This window comes from Myotis lucifugus, unplaced genomic scaffold (genome assembly GCF_000147115.1).
Source record: "Myotis lucifugus unplaced genomic scaffold, Myoluc2.0 scaffold_56, whole genome shotgun sequence".
NCBI classification, from domain to species: Eukaryota; Metazoa; Chordata; class Mammalia; order Chiroptera; family Vespertilionidae; genus Myotis; species Myotis lucifugus.
The window spans coordinates 159,869-174,019 of record NW_005871104.1 but is presented as its reverse complement, the minus strand read 5'-3'; the positions used below and the strand labels follow the sequence as shown (position 1 = coordinate 174,019).

General features: G+C 45.2%; 1 protein-coding gene across 3 annotated transcripts in view; it reads right to left on the bottom strand.

Moving 5' to 3' along the window:
- CCNJL (cyclin J like) overlaps positions 1 to 2,790 on the bottom strand; it is a 45,139-nt gene extending 42,349 nt beyond the window's left edge. The window contains exons 1-2 of one of the 3 annotated variants that reach the window (XM_014456134.2): positions 2,666 to 2,790; positions 1,787 to 1,906 (exon numbers count right to left, since the gene is read on the bottom strand). In XM_014456134.2, the coding sequence (XP_014311620.1) occupies positions 1,787 to 1,849 (63 nt within the window). In that variant the 5' untranslated portion in view covers positions 1,850 to 1,906; positions 2,666 to 2,790. Of the gene's footprint in view, positions 1 to 1,786; positions 1,907 to 2,014; positions 2,034 to 2,292; positions 2,383 to 2,665 lie in introns of those variants that run through there. The other 2 variants (XM_006089056.3, XM_014456135.2) reach the window with 2 other exon arrangements.
- Between the last annotated feature and the right edge of the window lie 11,361 nt (positions 2,791 to 14,151).

Genomic DNA, 14,151 nt, shown 5'->3' with positions numbered 1-14,151 from the left:
TCTGAGTGGCTGGAAGAGAGGTAAGAACACACTCACATACATACAAAAGACAGGATTCTCAGGTAACCGAGCTGGTTGAGTTTTTATACTGTTCTTAGAAACCCTTCCTGCTGGAAAGGGGCAAATGAGGTCAAAGCCATTCCTCCCACTCTATGAGCAACCACCCGAGCCCATGATAAGCAAGGACGCCCAATTTCCAGGGCAGCCCTCGCTAATCCGTTCAGCCGCCACCTCTACAAAAGGACCATTACTGCCTGGTCTACCACCCCACTGCCCCTGCTTTTTAATTGAACCACCCAGACCGGATCTCTTCTCCAGATGCCCAGAACACGCTACACCTTGACCGTTCTACCCCAGGGAAAAGCCCAAGGGAAGCAAAGGAAAGTTACAGCCTGGACGAGCAACACAAGACGGAGACGGACTTAGTAGGTCCAGAAAAATAAGAAAAAATAAATTGGCTGAAAGACAGCTACTCCCAAATGAGGAAACATCCCTGAAGAGCTGGTGACTTTGTAAGCAGAATCCCATGGACACCAGGTGCAAATGCACTGGATGTGGGGCCTGTCTGTGTAGGGAACCAGGGACCCCACTGAGAAGACCTCTCCCTCCTTATACTGGGGGTTGACTAGTGTCCCCCAAATTCATGTCTACCTGGAACCTCAGAATGTGACCTTATTTGGAAACGGGGTCTTTTTTAAATGTACAGTAATGAGTTAAATTAAGACAAAGTCATGCTGGATTAAAATAGACCCTATCTCAATGACTGGTGTCCTTCTAAGAAGAGAAAACAGACAGACAGATAGAATGCCAGGTGGCAACAGAGTCCGACACTGCAGTGAGAGGTCTGCAAAGGAACGCCGAGGACTAGAATGGCCTGGCCATTGGACTTCTAGCTTCCAGAACTGGGAGAGAACACATTCCTGTTGTTTTAAGTCCTTTCGTCCGGGCTACTTTGTCATGCAGCCCTAGGAAACCATCCGCTCTATTTCACACCTGTTCCCCACTCCACGGGTCCCAGTCTCATCCCAGATCCCAGGGGTGGCAGGCAAGACACACCGGCCATGCCTCCAGCCTACCTGGACTTGCCACCTCCTCCGAGCACTTCTGCCTTGGAGGTGAGGGGAGTACAGGGATCACGTTTCACCTGCCCCCACCTGCCCCCAGAGCAAACTGGCAGGGGAGTGTTTGTTTTCTCCTCACATCCTCCGAGATTTACAGCCACTCATTGAGATTAGGATGTCTTAAAGCGTATTCGGTCCTTCTTTATAACTGAATCACTACTTTTACGTAACTTTCTATTTTTTAGTACATGCCTTTAACTTTTTTATTGTTGACAGGATTACACCCTTTGCCCTCCTCCACCCAGCAGCCCCTGCAAGAGCTGCTACATCGCGACAGGACACGGGAAATCAGCATCATTTATCCTATGCAAGACCTGCTAGATACATGTTTTTAAATTGCACATTAAAATATTTTTAAGGCCATTCATTCATTCATTCATTCACCTTTTAAAAAAATCTCGGGTGGCACTACTATGGGAAGTATCCCCGTATGGAGTACAGTGACTGTCTCGGGTTTTAGCTGGCTGGGAGCTCTGGTCGCCGAATCAGAAAATCCAACGGAGTCTCTCCAACCCAGACTCGCGGGGAGAAGGCTCAGGGCGGGAGCAAGGAAAGGCACCCGGAGTTCCTAGGTCGCCCGCGGGGTAACCTAAGTAGACAGAGTCTGGAGCGAAGGGGACTTTAAAGCCCCAGCCAGAGAGCGACGAGGGCGGGGAGGGACTGACCTTCTCGCGCAGGGTGCAGTGGACGTCCGAGGCGACGCGCCCTTCCCACCACGGCTCATCCATCACTGCGTCTTGTCTTCAGCGCCGCGATCCGAGGCTACTGGGCTCTCAGGGCGCACCCTGCGTGGACACGGGCACCTCAGACGCCGCAGCCACCCTCCCCGCCTCGTCCCACCCCGGGCATCCCTACCCTCGCTGCCCCGAGCCGGGAGCCCCCATCCTGCCCACCTCAGCGGAGCGGGCGGTCGCCTCCAGTCCCGGGAAGGTTGCGGTGTCCCTTCCCCTCTGTTCGTGGGACCTGGGGGAGACCTGCAGCTGTGCAACAACTTGCAGAATTTTTATCTTCCCTTTTGCAAAAGTTGCACAGCAAGTTGCCCACTCCGCTCGCTCAGCCGAGGCTGGGGCTCCGGCCGCGGCCACCGGCTCGCAGCTCCCAACTCCTCCCCCGCCGCCCAGCCTTTGTCCTGCTCCCACATCCTGCCCTCGAGCCGGGGCGAAAAACTCACGCATCCCTCTCCGGGCGTGGGGTGTTGCGGGCACCGAGCCCCTCCCAGGGCCGAGGCGAGGGGCCCCCCGGTTGCCCGCACGCGGCTGAGCCCTCGCGCCCCGCGCTCCACGCTCCCGACGGCCGCCCCCGCAGCCCGGCTCGCCCCGCCGCCGCGCCCCTGCGTGCGCTCGGGTCCCGCCGCGGCTCGCAGCCTCCGGCCGCCGGGGGCCTCCCTCTCACGCTGGGGGAATTGGGGGCCGGACCGCGCGCATGCGCTGCCAGCCCCCGCGCCCCGCGGGGCGGGGGGCTGGGAATTGGAGTCTTTCTTTCGCCAGCGCCGGCTCCGCTTCCTGCCCGCCCTCCTCCCCCGCCGGGTGAAAGCTGGCCCTCACCTTGGCGGAGACTCCCGGGGGCCTCCTGGGCGCCCCGCGGGGCTGAGTGGGGAGCGCGGGGACCGCAGCGCCACCTGCGCGCACCACGCGTGAAACGCGCGGGCAGAAAGCCCCGAAAAGTTCTGGCTCCCGCGTGCGCTGCTCTAGAGACCGTGCGTCGGTTCCACCTGTTCTTTTCTTCTTTTTCCTTCTTTTTCTGTCTTTTCTTTCTTTCTTTACTTTCTTTTCTTTACTTTCTTTCTTTCTTTCTTTCTTTCTTTCTTTCTTTTCTTTCTTTTTTCTTTCTTTTCCTTCCTTTTACTACCCTCTCTCTCTCCTCCTCCCTCCTCTTCCTTCCTTCCTTCCTTCCTTCCTTCCTCCCCCCCTCCCTCCCTTCCTTTACTTCCTTCCTTCTTTTCCTTTGTCTTTCTTTTTTCCTTCCTCCCTTCCTCTCTCTTTCCCTCTTTCTCTCTTTCTCTCTCCTCTCTTTTCTGTTTCCTTCCCTCCCTCCTTCCTTCCTTTCCTTCTTGACTTTTTTGGGGGGGAGGGGAGACCTGTCCTGAGATGGGGAGGTAGATTTCCAAACGGACAGTTGGGAAAGCCCGAGAAAGGCAACTCTTGGTAATCCACGAGTCCCTAATTCTAAAAGAGTCTCAGTAAATCAACTAGTATTTATTGTGCTACTGCAGAGTGCACATCCACCCGGTACACTGCAGGAAAACCCGGCCTTCGGGAGGGCCGGGTGGGTGGAAAGCATTGTCTTCCTAACTTAGTTGATTGTTTTAGAAAAAGCGCGCCTTTGAATCCGGGCCTCTGATGGCACAGCCTTGGCGTCCTCTGGCTGATAGTTTTTTGTGATACTCTTGGAGAGTCACAGATCCACCTACCAGCTGGGCGATTCCTGCCAAGCTCCTCACTGTCCTCTCAGCCTGGGAACCCTCCTGTGTAAAATGCTGGAGATAGCTATCACCAAATAGGACCGTTCGTGTAAAGGGATCATCGCCATTCGAAGCGTAGAACGCTCAGTAAGTAGCTGCTACTAAAGAGCCTTTAGCTTCTGACTGGTTTTCTGCAAGCAGATACCCACCTGGGAAAAAATTTAAAGTCACCTTTGGTACGCTTCAATGGGAGCTTAAACAGCAGTTTTAATGTAAACAGAAAAATTAGGAACTCTCATAAAAGTGTAAAATACCTAGGAATAAACCTCCTATAAAGTGCAGACTCTTCATGAAGAAATTATAAAAGTTGAAACCTAAGAAAGGCTTGAAGAAATAGAAGGCAAAACTACCAACTTCATCCAAATTAACTCTTTCAATAAAATTCTAATGGTAGTGGGTGGATGGGAAAGGAATGTCATAACTTCCTAACACTCAAATGGAAGAATATCTGTGAGAAAAGCGAAGATATTTTTTAAATGGGGGATAGATCTATATTACCAAATCCTAAAACATATTGCAAAGCTATCATTGAAACAGTGTGGTGTTGATACAAGAATAGATGAATGAACATCAGTGGAATAATTGAAAGCTTAGAAACATATACAACTAACTTTAAAATTACTCGTATGATAAATGTGGCATTTCACTTTTGTGGGAAAAGAAAAAAATTCTTCAATAAGTTCGGCTGGGGAAATTAATAGGGGAAGGGGAAACACACAATCAAGAATTTATTTAAACCAGTGATGGCGAACCTATAACACACGTGTCAGAGGTGACACGCGAACTCATTTTTTTGGTTGATTTTTCTTTGTTAAATGGCATATAAATATATAAAATAAATATCAAAAATATAAATCTTTGTTTTACTATGGTTGCAAATATCAAAAAGTTTCTATATGTGACACGCACCAGAGTTAAGTTAGGGTTTTTCAAAATGCTGACATGCCGAGCTCAAAAGGTTCGCCATCACTGATTTAAACCATTACCAAAATCAATATATGATGCTGTCCAATGACAAAACTAAAACGATTTAGTAATGACTTTAATGTCCTTTATGCAAGGGAAAACAATCCATGGTTTGGGGAGAGAACTGCGCCTCACAAGCAATGGAGCGCTGGGCCAATGGGATTTGGGGCAAGGGCCAATCTTACTGAATGTTAAAAGAGGCAACGCATGATTGCCTAGGAGACTGGGATTTCGGTATAAGGCTAGGAGGTCCTATTTTCTAGAGTAAGGTAAGCTAGCTAAAGCTGAGTTGGACGGTTGTGATTGGCGTATGTTAGGTTTCCTTGAAAGTGTTTCCCTGTTAAGTTCAGGTTGACTTAGGTTTAGATTTCTGATGTGGGTGGGGCCTCCATTTTGTGGATACCAATACAGTGGTCCCCTTTATCCATGGTTTCAGTTACCCACAATCCAAAAATATTATATGGAAAATTCCAGAAATAAACACTTTATAAGTTTTAAATTGCTCACTGTTCTGAGTAATGTGATGGAATTTCACGCCATCCCACTCCATCCCGCCCAGATGTGAATCATCCCTTTGTCCAGTGTAGCCACCCTGTATGTACAGTACAATAAGATACTTTGAGAGACAGACTACATTCACATAACTTTTATTATAGTATATTATTATAATTATTCTATTTTATTATTAGTTATTGTTAACCTTTTATTGTGCCTAATTTATAAGTTAAACTTTATCATAAAAAAACCATAATCCATATAGGATTCAGAAGTATTTGCAGTTTCGGGCATCCACTGGGGTTTTGGAATGTATCCCCTGTGGACAAGGGGGGACTACTGTATATGAATTAACCTTATCAAACCCAAAGAACTAAACAACAACAAAAATCACAAGACAATTAAAAGAAAATAGGCGAATTATTTCAGAGGAGAAGGCCCAGATATTAAGGCATAGGAAGAAACCATAGGCAGGATGAATATACATATTTGAATAAATATGCAAGACAGATATATCAAATATCATCAAAAAGGCAAATGACAAATTGGAGAACGTTTTTAACAAATGTGGCAGAGGTTGATCTTACTATATAAATCTTGTAAATCAAAACATAACACCCTAAATGCAGAAACAGATGAACCCACATACCATGGAAGAATGAATATTTTTTAAATGCTCATAATCACTAGCAAAGACATTAAAAGTATTTTTAGAAAGAGTGGGGTACAGCTTTGGCAAATATTTCTATAAACATGATGTGCAGGGTTGACAAATATACAGTGTTATTGGGAATATAAATTAATACCATCTTTCTGAAAGACAATGTAACTCAAAAAGTTAAAAAAAATGTATCATTTACTCCAACTATTCTGCATCTGGAAGTTTAAAAAATAAGAAGAGGGATACAAAATCAACACCCAAAAATCAATGGCATTTTTATATACCAATAATGAATTCTCAGAAAGAGAAACTAAACAAACAATCCCATTTACCATTGCAACAAAAAAAAATTAAGATACTTAGGAATAAACTTAACCAAGGAGGCAAAAGAACTGTACTCAGAAAACTACAGGACATTGAAAAAAGAGATAGAGGAAGATATAAACAAGTGGAAGAATATACTGTGTTCATGGCTTGGTAGAATCAACATCATTAAAGTGTCCATACTACCCTAGGCAATCTACAGATTCAATGCAAACCTCTATTAAAATACCAACGGCATATGTCACGGAGCTAGAACAAATACTCCAAAAATTTATATAGAATAAAAAAAGACCCTGAATAGCTGGAGCAATCTTGAGAAAGAAAAACAAAGTTGGAGGAATCATAATACCAGATTTCAAGTTATACTACAAAGCCACTGTAATCAAAACAGCCTGGTACTGGCATAAAAACAGGCATATAGATCAATGAAACAGAACAGAGAACCCAGAAATCTACCCAAGCCATCACGCTCAATTAATATTTGATGCAGGAGGCAAGAGCATACAATGGAATCAAGAGAGTCTCTTCAATAAATGGTGTTGGGAAAATTGGATGGATACATGCAAAAATATGAAACTAGCCCTGGCCGGTTTGGCTCAGTGGATAGAGCGTCGGCCTGCACACTCAAGGGTCCCAGGTTCGATTCCGGTCAAGGGCATGTACCTTGGTTGCGGGCACATCCCCAGTGGGGAGTGTGCAGGAGGTGGCTGATCAATGTTTCTCTCTCATCGATGTTTCTAACTCTCTATCCCTCTCCCTTCCTCTCTGTAAAAAATCAATAACATATATTTTAAAAAAATGAAACTAGACCACCAACTTACACCATACACAAGAATAAACTCAAAACGGATAAGAGACTTCAATGTAAGTCATAAAACCATAAAAATCCTAGAAGAAACATTAGGCAGCAAAAACTCAGATATCTCTCATAGCAATGTTTACAGATACGTATCTAAGCCAAAGGAAACTAAGGAGAACACAAACAAATGAGACTACATCAAAATAAAAAGCTTCTGCACAGCAAAAGAAACCATCAATAAAACAAAAAGAGAACCCACTGTATGTGAGGACATATTTGGCAAAGATATATTTGATAAAGGGTTAATATCCAAACTATATAAGAAACTCATACAACTTAACAAAAGGAAGACAAACAATCCAATTAAAAAATGGGCAAAGGACCTAAATAGATACTTCTCCAAAGAAAACATACAAATGGCCAAGAGACATGTGAAAAATGCTTAAAGTCACTGATCAGATCAAATTAAAACAACAATGAGGTATCACCTCACACCTGTCAGACTGACTGCCATCAACAAATCAACAAATGACAAGTGCTGGCGAGGATGTGGAGAAAAGGGAACCCTTGTACACTGCTGGTGGGAATGCAGACTGGTGCAACCATTACGGAAAACAGTATGGAGTTTCCTCAAAAAATTAAATATGGAACTGCCATTTGACCCAGTGACCCCACTTCTAGGAATATATCCTAAGAAACCCAAAACACCAATCAGAAAGAATGTATGCACCCCTCTGTTCATAGAAGCACAATTTACAATAGCTAATATCTAGAAACAGCCCAAGTGCCCATCAGTAGATGGGTGGATAAAAAAGCTGTGATACATTTATACCATGGAATACTATGCAGCAGTGAAAAAGAAGAATCTCTTACCTTTTGAGACAGCATGGAGAGTATCATGATAAATGAAATACATCAGTCAGAGAAAGACAAGTATCACATGATCTCACTCATATGTGGAATCTAAGTAACAAAATAAAATGATGAACAGAGTGGATCCAGAGACATGGAAGCATGGAACAGAGGGCGGAATCTCAGAGGGAAGGTGGGGGAGAATGGGTGGGTGGGAGGTAATCAACCAAAGACACATAGGACATAACCCAAGGACATAGACAATAGGGTGCTAAAGGCCTGGGGGGGGGGTGGAGCAGGAGAGCTGGAGGGGGTCAATGGGGGGAAAAGGGGGACATATGTAATACTTTCAACAATAAAGAATTGTACAAAAAATAAGACGAGTATAAAGATCTATTTACAGGGGTTTCATCACAATGCTTTTTTATTATAGTGAGCTATTAGAATAGGGACTGGTTAAATAATGACTTAACCCTTTAAAAAACACACATTTTTTTAAGAGAATGAATAATGATTTGGGAAATTGTTCACAATATATTAAGTGAAAAGGTTAGAATCTGATCCCAATTATACTACATTCACACACACACACACACACACACACACACACACACACACACACACGAAACTGGAGAATGGCCATAAAAATATTAACTGTGTAATCAGAGTGGTAGTATTATGGGATACTTTTTTTATTATGGGATATTTTATTTTACCTTTTATTCTAGAATATATGCATTGTCTAATTTTTCTGCAAGAAACATGTATTACTTTCATAATCAGAAAAGAATGAATGCTATTTTAAAATTATCCCGTGATAGACTTAACTAGTGTGGCCTTCACTGAGTCACATAACTCTCGGTGCTGTTTTATTTTTTCATAGCTGTATTATTTCTTTCTTGCACTGAATGAAGAAAGCCCTTTATTATTCACTAGTTTGGAGTCCTCTCAGAAGTTCTGGTAGGTGAGAGAGGGAGGGGGAAACTTTGTTTTATTTTTCCCCGGGAACTGTTTTGAAAAGATTCTACTAAACATTGTTCATCCTCTCCAGTCCTCTGGGTATCATTTTTAGGAGTCTCATTTTCCCAGGATCTCTGAAGGATAAAAATACATTGTGCAGGGGGGTGGGGAGGAGGACAAAGAGGGTAAAGGGGTCAAATACGATGCGACTGAAGGAGAATGAATAATGATTTGGGAAATTAGACTTTGGGTGGTGAGCACACAATAGAGTGTACAGATATTGCATTATCAAGTTGTGCACCTGAAGTTTATAGAGTGCTATTAACCAATGTTGCCCCAGTAATTTTAATTGCTCTGATGTTTTTGGTGGTGAGTCACTATCCACAGGTGGAATGGGGGGCAGTGCCCTTAGCAGGAGAGGCTTCCTCTGGTGGACAGCCGGGGACAGTGTGACTGAAGTTACTTCTCCCACCCACTCAGTCCCCAGCCAGCCTGAGAAGTATCCGTATGTTCATTCCTTCATTCAAAAACAAACCTTTATCAAGTGCTTACTATGAGCCATTACCAACCCATCTTTTAAGCTCACAGCTTGGGCACCAAACATTTAGATCAAGACCACCCTACCTAACTACAACTTTCCCAGGTATCCAACGACATTTCCAACCTTCCTCCAAGGACAAGTCAAACTAATATTATCAACTGCTCACTTCAATTTTCCTTATTCTTTTGTTTTTCTCATAGAATACAAGCTCTCACATTACAGATATATACGGCTAAATGGACATGTTTTGGCATGGCCGGCGTGGCTCAGTGGTGGAGCATCAACCTATGAACCAGGAGATCATGGTTCGATTCCCAGTCAGGGCACATGCCCAGGTTGTGGGCTCGATCCCCAGTGTGGGGCGTGCAGGAAGCAGCCAATCAATGATTCTTTGTCTTCATTGATGTTTCTTCCTCTCCTCTCCTCTCCTCTCCTCTCCTCTCCTCTCCTCTCCTCTCCTCTCCTCTCCTCTCCTCTCCTCTCCTCTCCTCTCCTCTCCTCTCCTCTCCTCTCCTCTCCTCTCCTCTCCTCTCTCTCTCTCTCTCTCTCTCTCTCTCTCTCTCTCTCTCTCTCTCCTTTCCTCTTTGAAATCAATAAAAATATATTTAAATAATAAATGGACATGTTCTCACCCTGATCCCAGGCCTCATTCTCCTCTCTAAGGATAAACAGCGCCTGTGTGTCCTTCCGGAAGTGACCTATGCATTTATCCAGATGGACATGCATGCCTGTTCTCCTTTTACACGAATGATAGCATACCGTGCATATCTGTCTGCACCTTGTTCTTTCCTCTTAGTCATTTCACAGCAGTGCCCACAGAGCTGCACGGTTATCCTAGAGTCTCGGAGTATAGCTCCATCATGATATGTGTAACCAATTTCCTTTGCTGGACGTTTAGGTGGTTTCCAGCCCATTGCTGCCGTAACCCCACTGCTGCAAACATCCCGGTGACAGGGGGGTCAGTGATGTGATTCTTCAAGCACTCAGCTTTTCGGGGGAAGTGGAGGCATACACTTGGAGTCGTCTTTCCTTGCTGTCTTATTGGTTTGCATTGCTCCATTAGGGCCAAAAGCATGAAGGCTGGCTCTGTTTATAGGGACAGAAGGACGACATCTGGGCCATAAACTTAGATGTAAGCCTTGTTTACCACGCTGGTAAAGCCCATCCTTTTAGGCTGTTTCTACCTGTGTCTTCTGCAAAGTCAAGGGAACATTGGCCCAATCCTTTATGATCCTTGCCCAGAAATTCTTGAGATACAACTCTACTAATTAGGTCTGAGGACCAGGCAGGGAGAATAGAAAAAGCAACATTTTAACAGAATAGAACTCAAAGCCTAAGACATTTATAAAGTTGACCGATACTACTTTTTTCAATTAAAAAAAGTATAAAATCAAAAGCTGCAAAAGGAGCCCTGGCCAGGTAGCTCAGTTGGTTAGAGTATTGTCCCAATACACCAAGGTTTCAGGTTTGATCCCAGTCAGTGCACAAGGATCAACCAATGAATGCATAAATAAGTAGAACAAATCGATGTTTCTCTCTCTCTACCCCCCTCCTTTCCTCTCGCTCTAAAAATTAATAAATAAATAAAAGAAAAAATGTTAAGTTTCAAAAGGAATAAATAAAAAATAAATCGCCCTCTACCAGGGGCTAGTTCACAGGCCCGTGCATAGAAAGGCCTGGCGCTGGGTTTAATGCTTCACATTAACGGTTTCTTAGAATGCTGCTGCCTTCTGTTATGTGTTGAATTGTGTCATTCCAACAAGATATATTGAAAGCCTACTGCCGAAACCGGTTTGGCTCAGTGGATAGAGCGTCAGCCTGCGGACTGAAGGGTCCCAGGTTCGATTCCGGTCAAGGGCATGTACCTGGGGTTGCGGGCACATCCCCAGTAGGAGATGTGCAGGAGGCAGCTGATCGATGTTTCTCTCTCATCTATGTTTCTAATTCTCTATCTCTCTCCCTTCCTCTCTGTAAAAAATCAATAAAATATAAAAAAAAAAAAAAGAAAGCCTACCATGCAGTATGTCAGAACGTGCCCTTGTTTGGAAATAGGGCTGTTGTAGATGTGGTGTAAGTTTTGTGCAGCATTTCTACTGTTACTACATGAACTGAATACACATGCACATACAAGCACATATTTGATGGCCAATGGCTATGCCAACCAAGGTGCCAGGGACAGTAAGGAGTGTGAGGACTGTGGCCACCCAGAAAGCTCTTGGTGCAGCCAAAGTGAGAAGCCACTTCTCAGCCCCTCTGATGGTCAGAATTTGGGCCCTTTATTGCCAGATTGCTAGACTTTCCAAAGAAGTAATAAATCGAGATATCTCCTGCATTGCCCTTTTTTTGTTTGTTTTAACGCCTTGTGGCCACACCCAGCATCAGCCCTAGTTGGTGAACTCTGGAATAGGTGTGTGATAAGGAGCCTTCCAGCCTGACCAGGATTCTGTGAGGAACAATGGAGCAAGACCCTAAGAGCTCCCCAGACTCCAGGAGGAGGAAATAAAAGCAGCCATTAACTTCAAAGCCCCTGAGCCTGCTCCCCTCCTGACAATGAACAGGAAGGAAACCGAGACGGACAGTAAAAAGCAACCAGACAGCCTGCCAGGGGCTGCCCATGGGACCCTTTCCCCTCAGGCGAAGAGGTCCTGGTTGTCAACAGCAGGGCACTGCTTTTCTCAGACCCCGGGACTCCTGGAGGTCACCTACTATGAAGGGTTCCCAAAGCTTCCAGGTATGCAGAGACCCAAGGTTGAAGAGCTGAGGATTAAGGTAGCAGCCGTGCACCTGGGGAGGCTGAGGCTGGGGTGTGGGAGAGGGTGCTGGACAATCGTCTATTTAAAAATGTTTTGTCCGGCCGGTGTGGCTCCATGGTTGAACGTCGACACATGAACCAGGAGGTTCTATTCCCCGTCAGGGCACATGCCCGGGTTACAGGCTCAATGCCCAGTGTGGGGCGTGCAGGAGGCAGCCAATCAATGATTCTCTCTCATCATTGATGTTTCTAGCTCTCCCCCCCTCTCCCTTCCTTTCTCAGAAATCAATAAACACATATTTGAAGAAAAAAAAAAGTTTTGATTACATAAGTATCATTCTGCTTGTAATGCTACTAAAACATGATTAAAATGTTAAGAACCTGAGCAACCCCACCCTCTTCCCACCACCAGGCACTCACGTGTTATTAGCATGGTGGTATCCTTGGCTGGGTACACAGACAGCGGGGGGGCAAGGGAGGCCAGCTGGAGGCTCACTGTGGAAATGGTGGAGGAGGTGAGATGGTGCCAGATTGTGAACATATTTGGAAGTTAGAGCTGATAGGCTCTGCTGATGGACCAGATATGGGGTGTGAAAAAGGGAAATCAGGAAGACCCGGAGGTTTTAGATCTGAGCACCTGAAGGCTGAAGTTCTCACTTACAGTCATGAGTTGCTTAAGGAAGGACACATTGTGAGAAATGCATCGTTAGGCGATTTTGTTGTTGTGCAAACATCATAGAGTGCACTTACACAAACCAAGGTGGCATAGCATCCTCCGCATCCTCCGAGGCAATAGGGCAAGTTGCTGAATTAGTGAGCGCCAACTGGCGGCCTATACGATGTTTTCAGAATTAGGAAATTTCACATAAAATCCTGATTTCTATCTGCTCTTGAAGAATCAGAAGATCTGGACTACTGCCTTCCCATAAGGCAAATGACAGCCGGTGGGCCAAATCTGGGCTGTCACCTGTTTTTGTAAATAAAGTTTTATTGGCACACGGCCACACCCAGTTGTTTGCATAGTCCATAGCTACAATGGCAGAGGCCAGCAGCTGCCACAGAGATTATATGGCTCACAAAGCCTATTCACTATTGGCACCTTTACACAAACAGGTTTGCCGACCCTGCTGTAAGGCACCAACTGTGGGCTGCAATAAAGGCTCTGTTTAATTTTTATTTCTGTATTTATTGGGATGACACTGGTTAATAAAATTATATAGGTTTCAGGTCTGCAATACATCATCTCATAGAGGATCTTTTCAATGGAGCATGTGCTCTCCATTTTCCTCCAGGAACCTTCGATCAAGCCTGGCCAGATGCAAGGATTTCTCTTACCCTGCAAGGCCTTTGATCCATTTCCATTCTTATTAATCATCTAAATGACAGTCTAATACAACAGGAAAGCCATTATGCCATGTAAGTAAGGCAACCTCTAAAAAGTACCTGAAAACATTACATGGCCAGTGCTAAATTTGATGATCAAGTCTAATAACATTCCTCAGTAACGATAGCTCCAGTAAAGTAATTTCTTTTAGTTCAAAGCTGAGTCGGATTGCCTGGGTTGATATTCCAGCCATATCACCAGTGAGCTGGGCGACCCAGGTAAGGAAGACTGAGTCTTAATTTTCTCATCTAAAAATGAAGACAACAGCAGCACCTACCCCAGAGTGATGAAAGGATTAGGTTCCTGTAACTAATGTTTGCTGATACTACTATCTGTCAGACTCTGTGCTAGGCTCTTCGGATAAATAGTGAAGAGAAGTGGCAGTCTCCACTCACCAAGAGCTTACACTCTAGCGGGGGAAGTGGGTCAGGCAGCAGACAGCACCAGCCCGGGGGTCAGCCTACCTCCGAGTTGGCCACGGCTGTGTTGGGAAGTGCGGCCTGGCCTCTGGCTGCCAGAACCTCCTTCAGTGCAGCCTTGCAGCTGGAACTAGCTTGGCCCTCAGACAAGCACAGCCTGGGAGTCAGGGAATGAGTGCCCCAGAAGCAGCCCTCCACTACCAGGGGCTGTCCTCGGGTGGATAAAGGCTTCAGCCTCCCATCTCTCAACAGGACAACTCTGGGAGGCATTGTGGGTGCTTCCCAGAGGTCCTGGTGGGAGAAAGCCCCTCCCCTCCAATAGTGAGGTTGATAATGTGGGGTTCAGAGCAAGTCATCTCAAGAAATCATGTGCCAGGGCCATCATCTCTTCTTGACCCACCTATATGGCAGGGAAA